At 39.3% G+C, this 20863-nt stretch overlaps 1 protein-coding gene across 4 annotated transcripts in view; it reads right to left on the reverse strand.

Annotated features, from left to right (window-relative positions):
• Window positions 1–20863, reverse strand: part of LOC133559615 (melanopsin-A-like) — a 41795-nt gene that overhangs the window by 20102 nt on the left and 830 nt on the right. For 2 of the 4 annotated variants that reach the window (XM_061911534.1, XM_061911537.1), the window contains exons 2-3: window positions 17696–17924; window positions 1341–1483 (exon numbers count right to left, since the gene is read on the reverse strand). In XM_061911534.1, the coding sequence (XP_061767518.1) occupies window positions 1341–1483; window positions 17696–17924 (372 nt within the window). Of the gene's footprint in view, window positions 1–1340; window positions 1485–17695; window positions 17925–20863 lie in introns of all 4 variants that reach the window. The other 2 variants (XM_061911536.1, XM_061911535.1) reach the window with 2 other exon arrangements.

Genomic DNA, 20863 nt, shown 5'->3' on the forward strand with positions numbered 1-20863 from the left:
GTATCCGGTGTAGACACTGAAGTGTACTAACAGTGTATCCGGTGTGGACACTGAAGTGTACTAACAGTGTATCCGGTGTGGACACTGAAGTGTACTAACAGTGTATCCGGTGTGGACACTGAAGTGTACTAACAGTGTATCCGGTGTGGACACTGAAGTGTACTAACAGTGTATCCGGTGTAGACACTGAAGTGTACTAACAGTGTATCCGGTGTAGACACTGAAGTGTACTAACAGTGTATCCGGTGTGGACACTGAAGTGTACTAACAGTGTATCCGGTGTGGACACTGAAGTGTACTAACAGTGTATCCGGTGTGGACACTGAAGTGTACTAACAGTGTATGCGGTGAGGACACTGAAGTGTACTAACAGTGTATCCGGTGTAGACACTGAAGTGTACTAACAGTGTATCCGGTGTGGACACTGAAGTGTACTAACAGTGTATCCGGTGTGGACACTGAAGTGTACTAACAGTGTATCCGGTGTGGACACTGAAGTGTACTAACAGTGTATCCGGTGTGGACACTGAAGTGTACTAACAGTGTATCCGGTGTGGACACTGAAGTGTACTAACAGTGTATCCGGTGTGGACACTGAAGTGTACTAACAGTGTATCCGGTGTGGACACTGAAGTGTACTAACAGTGTATCCGGTGTGGACACTGAAGTGTACTAACAGTGTATCCGGTGTGGACACTGAAGTGTACTAACAGTGTATCCGGTGTGGACACTGAAGTGTACTAACAGTGTATCCGGTGTAGACACTGAAGTGTACTAACAGTGTATCCGGTGTAGACACTGAAGTGTACTAACAGTGTATCCGGTGTAGACACTGAAGTGTACTAACAGTGTATCCGGTGTAGACACTGAAGTGTACCAACAGTGTATCCGGTGTAGACACTGAAGTGTACTAACAGTGTATCCGGTGTAGACACTGAAGTGTACTAACAGTGTATCCGGTGTAGACACTGAAGTGTACTAACAGTGTATCCGGTGTAGACACTGAAGTGTACTAACAGTGTATCCGGTGTAGACACTGAAGTGTACTAACACTGTATCCAGTGTAGACACTGAAGTGTACTAACAGTGTATCCGGTGTAGACACTGAAGTGTACTAACAGTGTATCCGGTGTAGACACTGAAGTGTACTAACAGTGTATCCGGTGTAGACACTGAAGTGTACTAACAGTGTATCCAGTGTAGACACTGAAGTGTACTAACAGTGTATCCGGTGTAGACACTGAAGTGTACTAACAGTGTATCCGTGTTGACACTGAAGTGTACTAACAGTGTACAACACTATGCAGACAAGTTGTGAGCATGTGTGGGCGTGTACGCACTTGCTGAAGGCGTAGATGACCAGGAAGTTTCCCAGCATGCCTGTGATGCCGATGACCAGGATGACGGAGCCGATGGTGTAGTGGGCGTGGTCAGGGACGTCCACCGTGGGGAAGGCCAGCGGGCTTTTGGGCGCCATCGCCGCCTGGATAACAAGATGGAGGATTGCACGCTTTTAAGTGCACTTAAAGCTTGAAGGCCGACTGAAATGAGATGTTCTTATTTAAACGGGGATAGCAGGTCCATTTTATGTGTCATACTTGATCATTTCGCGATATTGCCATATTTTTGCTGAAAGGATTTAGTAGAGAACATCGACAATAAAGTTTGCAACTTTTGGCCGCTAATAAAAAAGCCTTGCCTGTACCGGAAGTAGCAGACGATGTGCGTGTGATGTCACGGGTTGTGGAGCTGGTCACATCTGAACATTGTTTACAATCATGGCCACCAGCAGCGAGAGCGATTCGGACAGAGAAAGCGACGATTTCCCCGTTAATTTGAGCGAGGATGAAAGATTTGTGGATGAGGAAAGTGAGAGTGAAGGACTAGAAAAAAAAAGACGAGGGCAGTGAGAGCGATTCAGATGTTATTAGACACATTTACTAGGATAATTCTGGAAAATCCCTTATCCGCCTATTTTGTTAGTAGTGTTTTAGTGAGATTATATGGTCATACCTGAAAGTCGGTGGGTTGTGGCCACGGGTGATAGATAGATAGATAGATAGATAGATAGATAGATAGATAGATAGATAGATAGATAGATAGATAGATAGATAGTACTTTATTGATTCCTTCCGGAGAGTTCCTTTAGGAAAATAAAAATTCCAGCAGGAGTGTACAGAGTTGAGATCAATTTAAATAAAAATAAAAACTAAATAATGGGGGTTTAAATGGAAACAAAATAGAGACATATTACAATAAGAATAAAAACTAAAAAGCAACGATGGGAATAACAATATAACAGTAAAATAAGAATATAACAAGACAATGTAGGCAGTAGTGCCCATGGGTGTGGTGACCGCCAATGTCTCTGAGGGAAGCCACGTTTCTCGACGAGGCGAAGCAAAGGCAGCCGTTGGGGGCAGGCTGAGATTTTTGTTTCCCCCTTCCTCCACGGTGGAAGCATCCCACGTTCGGGGGCTGCCGGTTGGAGGAGGCAAGAGAGTCCGCAGCTCCCTTTTTGACAAGTGCACGAGGAACGACGCAAGCTCTCCGCTCAAGTCTACGGTAAGAGCCGACTTATTAACCACAATTTTCTCACCGAAACCTGCCGGTTGACATGTGGTAGGGAACTATGTCCTCTTGACCGCTCTGTTCCATAGTAAAGCTTCACCGTCATCAAGGAAACACCGGCTGTGTTTGTGTTGCTAAAGGCGGCCGCAATACACCGCTTCCCACCTACATCTTTCTTCTTTGACGTTTCCATTATTAATTGAACAAATTGCAAAAGATTCAGCAATACAGATGTCCAGAATACTGTGTAATTATGCGATTAAAGCAGACAACTTATAGTTGGTATTGGGGCTGGAAACAAAATGTTCGCTACAATCTGTGACGTCACGCGCACGCATCATCATACCGCGACGTTTTCAAAAGGAAACTTGGCGCAAAATTTAAAATTGCAATCCAGTAAACTAAAAAGGCTGTATTGGCATGTTTTCCAATGTTAATATTTCATCATTGATATATAAACTATCAGACTTTGTGGTCGGTAGTAGTGGGTTTTAGTCAGGGGCGTCACTAGACCTAATACTGTACTGCGGCACACCTGGGGCACAAATACTTCATGTGAGCGTGCAAAGCGCGCAAGCAAAAACATTTTTTAGCACTTACTTATCATAAAAAATACATAAATAGTGCTTTAAACTATGAAATCATATCAGATTATGTTGTATGGATCTTTGATTAACCACCTGAAATTAACTAATGCATTTGACCTACTTGTGCACTTTTTTACTCCAGACTTCTACACTGCTACTGGTAAAAGCAAAAAGGAAGAGCAATGAATCTTTTTTAAATATTTATTGCAGTAATCATCTGCAAATTTAACATCTACAAAAGTAAAAAAAAAAAAAAAAGCACCCCTGCATTTCCGGGTTCTTTTATATGATTTAATTTCCATTTATGGCAATGTGGCGAATTCTATTTCAGATACACAAAACTATAAAATATACACAAAACAATAAAGCCACAGTAGTAGAATAAATGAACAACTGTTGTGTGTCTGTACTGGGAATCATTTCTGAGAAGTAAACTGTAACGTCTCGTTTTCATTTTTGCAAAGTGGTCAATCACTCTGGACAGACATGGAAATATTACAGTAACTGTTATACAGTTGACCAGTGGTTCCCAACTGCTGGGTCCTGACATAAAAGTGGATTGTGTGTCATTTTCAGTGAGTCGCAGTCAAATGTGTGCATGAAAAAAAAAAAAGTTTAGGGAGAAAAAAAATCTAATTGTGGCAACAAAATCAGATATTTTCAGCCATTTTTCTAGTGACTATTAGTGAGTATTTTAGCAAAAGGCAAACCGACTAACAAGTTGGAGGAGGACTTAGGACAGACATAGAAATATATTTTTAAAAAATGTAAATGGGGCAACAAAACCAGATATTTTCAGCCATCTTTCTGAAAACAAATACAGAAATGTTACTATTTTTTCTGGAAACAAAACCAGATGCTTTAGCTGTAGCCATTTTTCTGGTGACAAAACAAGATTATTTTACTCAAAGTCACACCGATTAACAAGACAAGTCTACTGTGCTATTTTTCTGTGAAATAAACCTGATTTAAAAATTTGGCTCATGACTTGATGATATGGAAAAATGTTTTTCTTCCTGAAGATAAACCATTTGAGAAGCACTCAACTCACACATGCTTACTCCAAATCATCATTGATGCAGAACCAGCAGACAATAACCAACATTATGTTTCATGTTCATTGGAAATTCCCCCGACAGCTCGTACAGCAAATGAATATGTTTGTCTTGATACAAGGAATAACGTTAGCTAACTTAGCATCAACTTAAGACAATGATGTTGCCTAGCTAGCTAGGACTTCACTTACATCTCTCATTCCTGCTGCTTCTTCCCTGCTGCGGGCGAATAACTTTCTTAAATCCATCTAGGAGTTACAGTTTGAGTCAAATCAAAATAATGTAATTAACAAATTGTTGTTGGCTAAAGTTACCTACCTCACGCAGTGATTCGAATCCTCTCTCTCTCTCTCTTTCTCTCTCTCAATGGAAGTCTCGATCCACACGCGAATAAATTACCATATTAATTAGCCATGTGCTCATTGGTAGAGTGAATACAGTAGCAATCAATTACCATACTAAGTAGTATGTGGGCTGTTGTCTATGTTATATAGACTTAAAACTCTGAAGCGTTTTTTGTTATTGGTGAAATTTATACTGGGGCACTGCAGATCAACAGTGGGGCACGTGCCCCAGTGAAATATGTCTGCCGACGCCCCTGGTTTTAGTAGGCTTTTAACGTGATCAAGACGTTAAAATCATTTCTGCTCTGACAGGAAAAATTATAAGGGTGTGCCTAATGAGACTTGTCCAGGGTGTACGCCGCCTTCCGCCCGATTGTAGCTGAGATAGGCACCAGCGCCCCCCGCACCCCCAAAAAGGGAATAAGCGGTAGGAAATGGATGGATGGATGGATGTACCTAAGGAAGTGTCCCATGGCTGAATGCGAACATGTGATTAGGGTGTACCTAATGAAGTGTCCAATGGCTGAATGCAAACATGTGATTAGGGTGTACCTAATGAAGTGTCCCATGACTGAATGCGAACATGTGATTAGGGTGTACCTAATGAAGTGTCCAATGGCTGAATGCAAACATGTGATTAGGGTGTACCTAATGCAGTGACCCATGACTGAATGCAAACATGTGATTAGGGTGTACCTAATGAAGTGTCCCATGACTGAATGCGAACATGTGATTAGGGTGTACCTAATGAAGTGTCCCATGGCTGAATGGAAGCCTGTGAATAAAGTGTACCTAATGCAGTGACCCATGGCTGAATGGAACCATGTGATTAGGGTGTACCTAATGAAGTGTCCCATGGCTGAATGCGAACATGTGATTAGGGTGTACCTAATGAAGTGTCCTATGGCTGAATGCAAACATGTGATTAGGGTGTACCTAATGAAGTGTCCCATGACTGAATGCGAACATGTGATTAGGGTGTACCTAATGAAGTGTCCCATGGCTGAATGGAAGCCTGTGATTAAAGTGTACCTAATGAAGTGTCCCATGACTGAATGCGAACATGTGATTAGGGTATACCTAATGAAGTGTCCCACGGCTGAATGCGAACATGTGATTAGGGTGTACCTAATGAAGTGTCCCATGGCTGAATGGAAGCCTGTGATTAAAGTGTACCTAATGAAGTGTCCCATGACTGAATGCGAACATGTGATTAGGGTGTACCTAATGAAGTGTCCCACGGCTGAATGCGAACATGTGATTAGGGTGTACCTAATGAAGTGTCCCATGGCTGAATGGAAGCCTGTGAATAAAGTGTACCTAATGCAGTGACCCATGGCTGAATGGAACCATGTGATTAGGGTGTACCTAATGAAGTGTCCCATGACTGAATGCGAACATGTGATTAGGGTGTACCTAATGAAGTGTCCCATGGCTGAATGGAAGCCTGTGATTAAAGTGTACCTAATGCAGTGACCCATGGCTGAATGGAACCATGTGATTAGGGTGTACCTAATGAAGTGTCCCATGGCTGAATGCGAACATGTGATTAGGGTGTACCTAATGAAGTGTCCCATGGCTGAATGGAAGCCTGTGAATAAAGTGTACCTAATGCAGTGACCCATGGCTGAATGGAACCATGTGATTAGGGTGTACCTAATGAAGTGTCCCATGGCTGAATGCGAACATGTGATTAGGGTGTACCTAATGAAGTGTCCTATGGCTGAATGCAAACATGTGATTAGGGTGTACCTAATGAAGTGTCCCATGACTGAATGCGAACATGTGATTAGGGTGTACCTAATGAAGTGTCCCATGGCTGAATGGAAGCCTGTGATTAAAGTGTACCTAATGAAGTGTCCCATGACTGAATGCGAACATGTGATTAGGGTGTACCTAATGAAGTGTCCCACGGCTGAATGCGAACATGTGATTAGGGTGTACCTAATGAAGTGTCCCATGACTGAATGCGAACATGTGATTAGGGTGTACCTAATGAAGTGTCCCATGGCTGAATGGAAGCCTGTGAATAAAGTGTACCTAATGCAGTGACCCATGGCTGAATGGAACCATGTGATTAGGGTGTACCTAATGAAGTGTCCCATGACTGAATACGAACATGTGATTAGGGTGTACCTAATGAAGTGTCCCATGGCTGAATGGAAGCCTGTGATTAAAGTGTACCTAATGCAGTGACCCATGGCTGAATGGAACCATGTGATTAGGGTGTACCTAATGAAGTGTCCCATGGCTGAATGCGAACATGTGATTAGGGTGTACCTAATGAAGTGTCCTATGGCTGAATGCAAACATGTGATTAGGGTGTACCTAATGAAGTGTCCCATGACTGAATGCGAACATGTGATTAGGGTGTACCTAATGAAGTGTCCCATGGCTGAATGGAAGCCTGTGATTAAAGTGTACCTAATGAAGTGTCCCATGACTGAATGCGAACATGTGATTAGGGTGTACCTAATGAAGTGTCCCACGGCTGAATGCGAACATGTGATTAGGGTGTACCTAATGAAGTGTCCCATGACTGAATAAGAACATGTGATTAGGGTGTACCTAATGAAGTGTCCCACGGCTATATGCAAACATGTGATTAGGGTGTACCTAATGAAGTGTCCCACGGCTGAATGCGAACATGTGATTAGGGTGTACCTAATGAAGTGTCCAATGGCTGAATGCAAACATGTGATTAGGGTGTACCTAATGAAGTGTCCCAAGGCTGAATGGACCCATGTGATTAGGGTGTACCTAATGAAGTGTCCCATGGCTGAATGCGAACATGTGATTAGGGTGTACCTAATGAAGTGTCCAATGGCTGAATGGAACCATGTGATTAGGGTGTACCTAATGAAGTGTCCCATGACTGAATGCGAACATGTGATTAGGGTGTACCTAATGAAGTGTCCCATGGCTGAATGGAAGCCTGTGATTAAAGTGTACCTAATGCAGTGACCCATGGCTGAATGGAACCATGTGATTAGGGTGTACCTAATGAAGTGTCCCATGACTGAATGCGAACATGTGATTAAGGTGTACCTAATGAAGTGTCCCATGACTGAATGCGAACATGTGATTAGGGTGTACCTAATGAGTGTCCCATGACTGAATACGAACATGTGATTAGGGTGTACCTAATGAAGTGTCCCATGGCTGAATGGAACCATGTGATTAGGGTGTACCTAATGAAGTGTCCCATGGCTGAATGGAACCATGTGATTAGGGTGTACCTAATGAAGTGTCCAATGGCTGAATGCAAACATGTGATTAGGGTGTACCTAATGAAGTGTCCAATGGCTGAATGGAAGCCTGTTATTAAAGTGTACCTAATGCAGTGTCCCATGGCTGAATGGAACCATGTGATTAGGGTGTACCTAATGAAGTGTCCCATGACTGAATGCAAACATGTGATTAGGGTGTACCTAATGAAGTGTCCCATGGCTGAATGCGAACATGTGATTAGGGTGTACCTAATGAAGTGTCCCACGGCTGAATGCGAACATGTGATTAGGGTGTACCTAATGAAGTGTCCCACGGCTGAATGCAAACATGTGATTAGGGTGTACCTAATGAAGTGTCCCATGGCTGAATGGAACCATGTGATTAGAGCGTACCTAATGAAGTGTCCCATGACTGAATAGAAACATGTGATTAGGGTGTACCTAATGAAGTGTCCCACGGCTGAATGCGAACATGTGATTAGGGTGTACCTAATGAAGTGTCCAATGGCTGAATGCAAACATGTGATTAGGGTGTACCTAATGAAGTGTCCCATGACTGAATGCGAACATGTGATTAGGGTGTACCTAATGAAGTGTCCTATGGCTGAATGGAAGCCTGTGATTAAAGTGTACCTAATGCAGTGTCCCATGACTGAATGCAAACATGTGATTAGGGTGTACCTAATGAAGTGTCCAATGGCTGAATGCAAACATGTGATTAGGGTGTACCTAATGAAGTGTCCCATGACTGAATGCAAACATGTGATTAGGGTGTACCTAATGAAGTGTCCAATGGCTGAATGCAAACATGTGATTAGGGTGTACCTAATGAAGTGTCCCATGGCTGAATGCAAACATGTGATTAGGGTGTACCTAATGAAGTGTCCCATGACTGAATGCGAACATGTGATTAGGGTGTACCTAATGAAGTGTCCCAGGACTGAATGCGAACATGTGATTAGGGTGTACCTAATGAAGTGTCCAATGGCTGAATGCAAACATGTGATTAGGGTGTACCTAATGAAGTGTCCCACGGCTGAATGGAACCATGTGATTAGAGCGTACCTAATGAAGTGTCCCATGACTGAATAGAAACATGTGATTAGGGTGTACCTAATGAATTGTCCCACGGCTGAATGCGAACATGTGATTAGGGTGTACCTAATGAAGTGTCCAATGGCTGAATGCAAACATGTGATTAGGGTGTACCTAATGAAGTGTCCCATGGCTGAATGCGAACATGTGATTAGGGTGTACCTAATGAAGTGTCCCATAGCTGAATGGAAGCCTGTGATTAAAGTGTACCTAATGCAGTGACCCATGGCTGAATGGAACCATGTGATTAGGGTGTACCTAATGAAGTGTCCCATGACTGAATGCGAACATGTGATTAGGGTGTACCTAATGAAGTGTCCAATGGCTGAATGCAAACATGTGATTAGGGTGTACCTAATGAAGTGTCCCATGGCTGAATGGAACCATGTGATTAGCGTGTACCTAATGAAGTGTCCAATGGCTGAATGCAAACATGTGATTAGGGTGTACCTAATGAAGTGTCCCATGACTGAATGCAAACATGTGATTAGGGTGTACCTAATGAAGTGTCCCATGACTGAATGCAAACATGTGATTAGGGTGTACCTAATGAAGTGTCCCACGGCTGAATGCAAACATGTGATTAGGGTGTACCTAATGAAGTGTCCCATGGCTGAATGCAAACATGTGATTAGGGTGTACCTAATGAAGTGTCCCATGACTGAATGCAAACATGTGATTAGGGTGTACCTAATGAAGTGTCCCATGACTGAATGCGAACATGTGATTAGGGTGTACCTAATGAAGTGTCCCACGGCTGAATGCAAACATGTGATTAGGGTGTACCTAATGAAGTGTCCAATGGCTGAATGGAACCATGTGATTAGGCTGTACCTAATGAAGTGACCCATGGCTGAATGGAACCATGTGATTAGGGTGTACCTAATGAAGTGTCCCATGACTGAATGCGAACATGTGATTAGGGTGTACCTAATGAAGTGTCCCATGGCTGAATGGAAGCCTGTGATTAAAGTGTACCTAATGCAGTGTCCCATGGCTGAATGGAACCATGTGATTAGGGTGTACCTAATGAAGTGTCCCATGACTGAATGCGAACATGTGATTAGGGTGTACCTAATGAAGTGTCCCATGGCTGAATGGAAGCCTGTGATTAAAGTGTACCTAATGCAGTGTCCCATGGCTGAATGGAACCATGTGATTAGGGTGTACCTAATGAAGTGTCCCATGGCTGAATGCGAACATGTGATTAGGGTGTACCTAATGAAGTGTCCCATGGCTGAATGCGAACATGTGATTAGGGTGTACCTAATGAAGTGTCCTATGGGTGAATGGACGCCTGTGATTAAAGTGTACCTAATGCAGTGGACCATGGCCGAATGTAAACACGTGATTGGGGTGTACCTAATGCAGTGACCCCCGTGGGCAGCTGCTGGTTAAGCACGCTCACACTTCACACGCCGACTTTGTTGAATAGAAATGAAGAGCAGGAATGATTACATGAATATTCTGCGCCGGGCTAATCAGCGAGTGGCGGCCTTAATCCCCGCCGAGAGACGATCCCTCCCGCAGTTCCACGTTTTAACGAACCCACAACCGGTTGCCATGCCGACAACGTTGCTAACCCAAGACGGTCAAAAAGGAGCGACTCCTTTTTTAATTCCGCTGATCCTCCTGTGGGAACATCGCTGCCTGGTGGAATAACACTGGCCTTGATTGTTTTGAGGACGAAAGACGAGCCGAGCGGACGAGACGACCCCCGATAGGAAAAGTCGAGAAAACAAACGTGATAACTGCTGGATGTTGGTCTTGAAACGACGACATCGTGGTGCTATCAGGTTCAAACACTGATGACATCTTTTATTAAACAAGACAAGCAGCAATGAATTAACCAGAGACAGAATTAAATTTGGCTCAACTTGAGGAGAAACGTCCAGGCTATGTACTCTTGTACAGTCCCGGCGAAAGATTGTACGCCTCCTCTTTTTATTTGGACTTTCCCTGTTTACATAACAACAGCTGTTTCCAAAGGAATAGGGGGGTGGGGGGTATGTAAACGGCCATTGTTTTCTGTCACATTAACACAAAAGAAAAAGATGCCTTGGGCTTGGACTGGTCCTGGATCGAGCTTGGGCAGGTCTTGGATCAACATAGATAACTCCTCCCGTCTATCTCCCATCGTACACAGCGGAATTTTCCGAGCCTTTGGCTTGTTGCCACAAAGACAGCCTCTTTTCTGTTTACTCGGAGCTCAGAGAACGGAAAGTTTTTGGATAATTTACGTACAATTTTTCTGACAGGTGCCTTGACAGATGTGTACAAACAGCGTTTTCATATGAGTTAGGAAATTGTGTTAGATGTAAATATGAACGGAATACAATGATTTGCAAATCCTTTTCAACCCATATTCAGTTGAATCCGCTACAAAGACAAGATATTTGTTGTTCAAACTCATAAACTTTTTTTTTTTTTTCCGAAAATTATAATTCACTTAGAATTTCATGGCTGCAACACGTGCCAAAGTAGTTGGGAAAGGGCATGTTCACCACTGTGTTACATCACATTTTCTCTTAACAACACTCAATAAACGTTTGGGAACTGAGGAAACTAATTGTTGAAGCTTTGAAAGTGGAATTCTTTCCCATTCTTGTTTTATGTAGAGCTTCAGTCCTTCAACAGTCCGAGGTCTCTGCTGTCGTATTTTACGCCTCATAATGGGCCACACATTTTCCATGGGAGACAGGTCTAGACTGCAGGTGGGCCAGGAAAGTACACGTGCTGAATGTGGCTTGGCATTGTCTTGCTGAAATAAGCAGGGGCGTCCATGAAAAAGACGGCGCTTAGATAGCAGCATATGTTGTTCCAAAACCTGTATGTACCTTTCAGCATTAATGGTGCCTTCACAGATGTGTAAGTTACCCATGCCTTGGGCACTAATGCACCCCCATACCATCACACATGCTGGCTTTCCTCTTTGGTCTACAGTTTCCAAAAAACTATTTGAAATGTGGACTCGTCGGACCACAGAATGCTTTTCCACTTTGCATCAGTCCATCTTAGATGAGTTTGGGCCCAGCGAAACCGGCTTCGTTTCTGGGTGTTGTTGATAAATGGCCGTGGTTTTGCATTGTACCTAACCTTTCAACTACCTTTCAACTTGCACTTACAGATGTAGCGACCAACTGTAGTTACTGACAGTGGTTTTCCAAAGTGTTCCTGACCCCATGTGGTGATATCCTTTACACACTGCTGTCGCTTTTTGATGCAGTACCGCCTGAGGGAGCGAAAGTCCGTAATATCATCGCTTACGTGCAGTTATATCTCCAGATTCTCTGAACCTTTTGATGCTATTACGGAGCGTAGATGGTGAAATCCCTAAATTCCTAGCTCGTAGAGAAATGTTGTTCTTAAAAAGTTGGACAATTTTCTCACGCATTTGTTAACAAAGTGGCGACCCTCGCTCCGTCCTTGTTTGGGAACGACTGAGCATATCCAGAAGCTGCTTTTATACCCAATCATGGTGTGACGCTTAGCTGGCATCGTGGCGTGGTTGCGTTCTCTCTTGGAATGAAGATTTATTCTTACTATAAAACAGACTAAGAACCAAAAATACTTGCACAAAGGCACTAACAACAGAAACCAACAGAACTAGCATGTGAGCTAGGAAAATAAACACACAAATCGCGTGGAAGCTAATCGAATACAGAAAGGTAGTTACACAATGCGGGATAGCGACGTCACCTGTTGCATGGAAAGCAAATTTACGCTGCGAGAGCGAATGACAAACAAAGGCAGGCTTAAATAAGGAGGAAAATAATCAAAGACAGGTGCCTTGAAAGACAACAGGCAGGTGACACAAATGGGTTACCATGGGAACAGAACAAAACAGGAAGTGCCACCAGGAACTAAGGAAGACAAAATAACAGAACACGACACCAAGACGGAACAAAAACAGAATATGACATGATCCAAGTAGTAGATCATGACACATGGCACCCACCTGTTCCCAATTAACCCGTTCACCTGTGGGATGTTCCAAATTAGGTGTTTGACGAGCATTCCTCAACTTTTTCTGTCTTTTTTGCCACTTGTGCCAGCTTAATGAAACACGTTGCAGGCATCCAATTCCAAATGAGCTAATATTTGCAAACAATAACACATTTTCCTAGTTGGAACATTAAATATCTTGTCTTTGCAGTCTATTCAATTGAATATAGGTTGAAAAGTGTGTGTGTGTGTGTGTGTGTGTGTGTGTGTGAACGGACGTCCCTGTTTCTCCTCGCTGTTGCGTCACATGACCGACGTGCACGCCAAACATGCGCGCTCTCTCTTACGCAACGGGACAAGATTGGGGTCAGTGTTTGATCCTGGCAGCGATCGATAAGCCTCGACCTTGACGACGCGGTGGTTATCGACTCAGACGACCTTCAACGAGGCCTCCCGACACTGACACGTGACACTTTGTCATATTTATTGATTTTTACCCATTGATTATGATAACAAAATGTGTTGCTCATTGACATATGCAGGGAACTACTAATGTTGGCCTTGCCTGTCCATGCTGGCAACCAGGCAAACTATTATATACACCAGATGTAAATAACTATTATATAGATGTAAACAACTATTATATACAAACGTAAACAACTATCATATAGATGTATACAGCTATCATATTGATGTGAACAACTATCATATAGATGTGAACAGCTCTCAAATAGATGTGAGCAGCCATCAAATAGATGCGGACAATTATCATATAGATGTAAACAACTATCATGTAAATGTAAACAACTATCATATAGATGCAGATAATTATCATATACATGTGAACAACCGTCATATAAATGTGAACAACTATGATATAAATGTGAACGACTATCATATAAATGTGAACAACTATCATGTAAAAGTGAAAAAGCATCATATAAACGTGAACCACTATCATATAAAAGGGAATAATGATCACATAAACGTGAATAACTATTATATAAATGTGAACAACTATTATATAAATGTGAACAACTATCATATAAATGTGAACAACTATAATATAAATGTGAAAAACCATCATATAAATGTGAAAAACCAGAAATTAAATGTGAACAACTATCATATATATATGTGAAACACTATCATTTCATTGTGAACAACCATCATATCAATGTGAAGAACCATCATGTAAAGGTGAAAAACTATCATGTAAATGTGAACAGCCATCATATAAATGCGAACAACCATCAAATAAATGTGAACCACTATCATATAGATGTAATCAACTATCATATAGATGTAAACATCTATCATATAGATGTGAACAACTATCATATAAATGTGAATAATGATCATATAAATGTGAACAACTATTATATAAATGTGAATAACTATAATATAAATGTGAACAACCATCATATAAATGTGAACAACTATAATATAAATGTGAACAACTATCATATATATGTGAACAACTATCATATAAATGTGAACAACTAATATATAGATGTAAAAACTATCATATAAATGTGGAAAAACTATCATATAAATGTAAACAACTATCATTTAGATGCGGACAATTATCATATAGATGTAAACAACTATCATATAAATGTGAACAACCATCATATAAATGTGAACTATAATATAAATGTGAACAACTATCATAGATATGTGAACAACTATCATGTAAATGTGAACAACTATAATATAAATGTGAACAGCTATCATAGATATGTGAACAACTATCATGTAAATGTGAACAACTATAATATAAATGTGAACAGCTATCATATATATGTGAACAACTATTATATATATGTGAACAACTATCATATAGACGTAAACAACTATCATGTAAATGTGAACAACCATCATATAAATGTGAACAACTGTCATATATATGTAAACAACTATCATGTAACTGTGAACAACCATCATATAAATGTGAACAACTATTATATAGATGCGAACAACTATCATATAGATGTGAACAACTATCATGTAAATGTGAACAACAATCATATAAATGTGAACAACTATTATATATATCTGAACAAGTATCATGTAAATGTGAACACCTATCATATATATGTGAACAACTATCATGTAAATGTGAACAACTATCATATAAATATGAAAAAACATCATTTAGATGTGAACAGCTATCATATATATGTAAACAACAATCATATAAATGTGAACAACTATCATATAGAAGTGAACAACTATCATGTAAATGTGAAAAACCGTCATATAAATGTGAACAACTATCATATATATCTGAACATGTATCATGTAAATGTGAACACCTATCATATATATTGTGAACAACTATCATGTAAATGTGAACAACTATCATATAAATATGAAAAACCATCATTTAGATGTGAACAACTATCATATAGATGTAAACAATAATCATATAAATGTGAACAACAATCATATAAATGTGAACAACTATCATATAGATGTAAACAACTATCATATAGATGTAAACAACTATGATGTGGATGTGAACAACTACCATATAAATGTGAACGACCATCATATAAGTGTGAACTATCATATAAATGTAAACAACTATCATGTGGATGTAAACAATTATCATATAAATGTAAACAACTATCATATGGATGTGAACAACTATCATATAGATGTGAACAACTATCATATGGATGTGAACAACTATCATATGGATGTGAACAACTATCATATAGATGTGAACAACTATCATATAGATGTGAACAACAATTATATAAATGTGAACAACTATCATGTAAATGCGAACCATCATATAAATGTGAAGAACCATCATATAGATGTGAACAACTATCATATAGATGTAAACAACAATCATAGAAATGTGAACAACAATCATATAAATGTGAAGAACTATCATATAGATGTAAACAACTATCATATAGATCTAAACAACTATGATGTGGATGCGAACAACTATCATATAAATGTGAACGACCATCATATAAATGTGAACAACTATCATATAAATTTAAACAACTATGATGTGGATGCGAACAACTATCATATAAATGTGAACGACCATCATATAAATGTGAACAACTATCATATAAATGTGAACGACCATCATATAAATGTGAACAACTATCATATAAATGTAAACAACTATCATGTGGATGTAAACAATTATCAAATGTCAAAAATGAATAAACAAATATCATAAATTAATAACCAAATGTCAAAAATGAATAAACAAATATCATAAATTAATCAACAAATATCATACATCATAAGCAAATATTATCCAAAAATAACAAAATATCATATTTCACAACAAAATATCATAAATTAATAACACAACATCATACATTAAAAACACATATCATAAGTTAATAAACATATATCATAAACTAATAACCAAATGTCATAAATGAATAACCAAATATCATAGATTAATAACCAAATATCCTAAATTCATCGACAAATATCATGTTTCACAATAAAATATCATAAATTAATAAACCAATATCATAAATTAATAACCAAATACCAAAAATGAATAAACAAATATCATAAATTAATAACCAAATGTCAAAAATGAATGAACAAATATCATAAATTAATAACCAAATGTCAAAAATGAATGAACAAATATCATAAATTAATAACCAAATGTCAAAAATTAATAACCAAATATCATAAATTCATCGACAAATATCATGTTTCACAATCAAATATCATAAATTGATAAACCAATATCATAAATTAATAACCGAATACCAAAAATGAATAAACAAATATCATAAATTAATAACCAAATGTCAGAAATGAATGAACAAATATCATAAATTAATAACCAAATGTCAAAAATGAATAACCAAATATCATAAATTAATCAACAAATATCATACATCAGAATCAAATATTATCCATTAATAAAAAAATATCATATTTCACAACAAAATGTCATAAGTTAATAACACAACATGATAAATTAATAAACATACATCATAAACTAATAACCAAATGTCATAAATGAATAACCAAATATCATAGATTAATAACCAAATATCATAAATGAATCAACAAATATCATGTTTCACAATCAAATATCATAAATTAATAACAAAATATCATCAATTAATAAACACATAGCATGAATTAATACAAAAAATATCATAAATTAATAACCAAATGTCATACATTAATAACCAACTATCACACATTAATCAACAAATATCATATTTCACAATCAAATATCAGAAATGAATAACAAAAATATAATAAATTAATAAACACATATCATTAATTAATAAAAAAAAACTACATAAAATAATAACCAAGTGTCAAAATGAATAACCAGATATCATAAATGTATCAACAGAAATCCTATTTCACAATCAACTATTAGCCATTAATAACAAAATATCAGGAATTAATAATCAATGTCATAAATGAATAAACAAATATCATACACTAATCAAAAAAATATCTTTTTTCAAAATCAAATATCACCAATTAAAAACAAAATATCATATTTCACAACAAAATATCATATTTCACAACAAAATATCATATTTCACAACAATATATCATAAATAAATAAAAAATTATAAATTAATAACCAAATGGCATAAATTAATAACCAAATATCATCCATTAAGAAGCAAATATGATATTTGACAACACAATATCATCCATTAAAAACCAAATATGATCTTTGACAACACAATATCATCCATTAAAAACCAAATATGATCTTTGACAACACAATATCATCCATTAAGAAGCAAACATGATATTTGACCACAAAATGTGAGATTTGATGGCCACAACGCTGCCGTCACAACTTGTGCTGCAGGGAAGTTGCACTCACTAACCTGGGCGGTGTGGGCGGTGTGGGCGGTGTGGGAGGCGTGGGCGGCGGCGGGCCGGTACAAGTCCGACACCAAACCGACGGCGGTCCGCACGTGCGCGTGCTCCGGCGTGCAGTTGTGAGGATGCCGCGCCGCCGTGCACGAGATGAAGGTGGGGCTCGCGCCGCTCATCTTCCTACTCCTCCTCCTCTTCTTGCCCGCTCGCTTTTTTTTTTTTTTTTTTTGGCGCGCACTGAGGAAGAACATGAGGTCATCATTTCCTCCATCGATCAATGATTAGAATCCATGTCATGTGTTTGTTATTGATTGTTGTCCTGTGATGTCATCACACCTCACTTATTCCCATTCTCTCATGTCTGAAAATGACATCAAGAAGTGCTTTTTGGTCCACACCCTGTTTCACTTTATTCATTTTTTAAATATTTATTGACACTTTGTTATATATTTGTATTATTGTTATTATTATTATTATTTTATTGTTCCTGTTGCTATTATTACTCCCAAAAATGTGATTTATTTCACTCTTTCAATATCTACTCCGTCTATTTGTTTGTTTGTGTTTGCAAATATCATTATTTTAGTTTTAGAGTCTGTTTTTATTATGTTCATTTGTTGGACTTGTGGCAGGTTGTGTGTGAACAAAAATCATCTATTGAGGGAGGATGATCCACATCACGCTGATGCACAATAAAGTATATTTTGAGTCAGTCACACCATTTTGTTTTTCTCACTTTTCAAAAAATATGAAGAGCGTGACCTTGGTGTTGTCATTGGTACTTACGACCCAGTTGTGGCCCTCATTTCAGGTGGCCCTCCACTTCATTTTATGTGGCCCTTGACTTCATTTTATGTAGCCCTCCAAATCATTTTATGTGGCGTTCCACTTCATTTTATCCGGCGAACACCCTCATTTTACATGGCCTGCCACTTCCTTTTTATGTGGCCCTTTACCTAATTTTATTTGGCCCTCCACTTCATTTTATGTGGCCCTCCACTTCATTTTACGTGGCCCTTTACTTCATTTTATGTGGCCCTCCATTTCATTTATGTGGCCTGCCAGTTAATTATATGTGACCTGTCACTTCATTTAAGTGGCCCTCCACTTCATTTTACATGGCCCGCCACTTCATTTTATGCGGCCTGGCACTTCATTTTATCTGGCACAACACTTCATTTAAAACGGCCCTCCTCTTCATTTTACGTGGCCCACAACTTCATATTACGCGGCCTGGCACTTCATTTTATGTGGCCTGCCACTTCATTTGTATGGCCCATCACTTACTTTTATCTGGCACGACACTTCATCTACGTGGCCCACCCCTTCATTTAAGTGGCCTTCCATTTCATTTATGTGGCCCGCCACTTCATTCTATGTGGCCCTCCACTTATTTTATGTGGCCCACCACTTAATTTTACGTGGCCCTCCACTTACTTTTATCTAGCACGACACTTCATTTTATGTAGCTTGTCACTTCATTTTATCTGGCACAACACATAATTTTTATGCCGCCTGGCACTTAAATTTATGTGTCCCACCACTTACTTTTATCTAGCACAACACTTCATTTTACGTGGCCTTCCATTTAATTTATGTGGCCCGCCACTTAATTTATGCGGCCTGGCACTTCATTTTATCTGGCACAACACTTCATTTAACACAGCCCGACACTTCATTTAACACAGCCCGACACTTCATTTTATGTGGCCTGCCACTGAATTTGAATGGCCCATCATTTACTTTTATCTGGCACGACACTTAATTTTATGTGGCCTTCCATTTCATTTACATGGCCCACCAAGTCATTTTACGTGGCCCGCCACTTAATTTTATGTGGCCCGCCACTTCATTTTATGTGGCCCACCTCTTACTTTTATCCAGCACGACACTTCATTTTACGTGGCCCAAAACTTACTTTTATCTGGCACAACATTTCATTTTACGCGGCCCTCCATTTCATTTACATGGCCAGACAGTTAATTTTTTGTGGCCCGCCACTTCATTTCAAAATGGCATATCACTTATTTTATCTGGCCCACCACATCATTTTAAGTGGCCCACTACATCATTTTATGTGTCTCGCCACTTACTTTTATCTGGCCCGACAATTCTTTTTATGCGGCCCTCTACTTCATTTAATGTGTCCTGCCACATCATTTAAGACGGCCCTTCACTTCATTTTATGTGGCCTTCCCCTTCATGTTATATGGCCTGCCACTTCATTTTACGTGACCTTCCACTTCATTTATGTGGCCCACTCCATCATTAAACTGACCTACCTCTTCATTTATGTGGCCCTCTATGTCATTTAATGTGTCTTGCCACTTCATTTTACGTGGCCTTCCCCTTCATGTTAGATGACCGTCCACATCATTTTACGTGACCCTCCACTTCATTTTAGGTGGCCCTCCACTTCATTTTATGTGGCCCACTACATCATTTAAAATTGGCCTACCACTTCATTTTATGTGGCCTTATATTTCATTTAATGTGTCCTGCCACATTATTTTACGTGGCCCTCTACTTCATTTAATGTGTCCCCCCACTCCATTTTACGTGGCCCTTCATTTTAAGTGGCCTACCACTTCATTTTAAGTGGCCCTCTACTTCATTTAATGTGTCCTGCCACTTCATTTAAAACGGCCCTTCACTTCATTTTACGTGGCCTTCCCCTTCAAGTTAGATGACCTGCTACTTCATTTTACGTGAGCCTCCACTTCATTATGTGGCCCTATACTTCATTTAATGTGTCCTGTCACTTCATTTTACGTAGCTTTCCCCTTCATGTTAGATGACCTGCTACTTCATTTTACGTGACCCTCCACTTCATTTTAAGTGGCCTTCTACTTCATTTAATGTGTCCTGCCACTTCATTTTATGTGGCCCTTCACTTCATCTTATGTGGCCTATCACTTCATTTTATGTGGCCCTCTACTTCATTTGATGTGTCCCGCCACTTCATTTTACGTGGCCCTTCACTTCATCTTATGTGGCCTCCCTTTTATGTTATATGGCCTGCTACTTCAATTTATGTGGCCCTCTACTTCATTTAATGTGACCTTCCACTTCATTTTATCTGGCCCACCATGTCATTTTTTCTGGCCCAGCAATTCATTTTACATGTCCCTTTACTTAATTTTACCTGGCACAACATTTTTGCAAAAATGGAATGA

This window comes from Nerophis ophidion, linkage group LG09 (assembly GCF_033978795.1).
Source record: "Nerophis ophidion isolate RoL-2023_Sa linkage group LG09, RoL_Noph_v1.0, whole genome shotgun sequence".
NCBI classification, from domain to species: domain Eukaryota; kingdom Metazoa; phylum Chordata; class Actinopteri; order Syngnathiformes; family Syngnathidae; genus Nerophis; species Nerophis ophidion.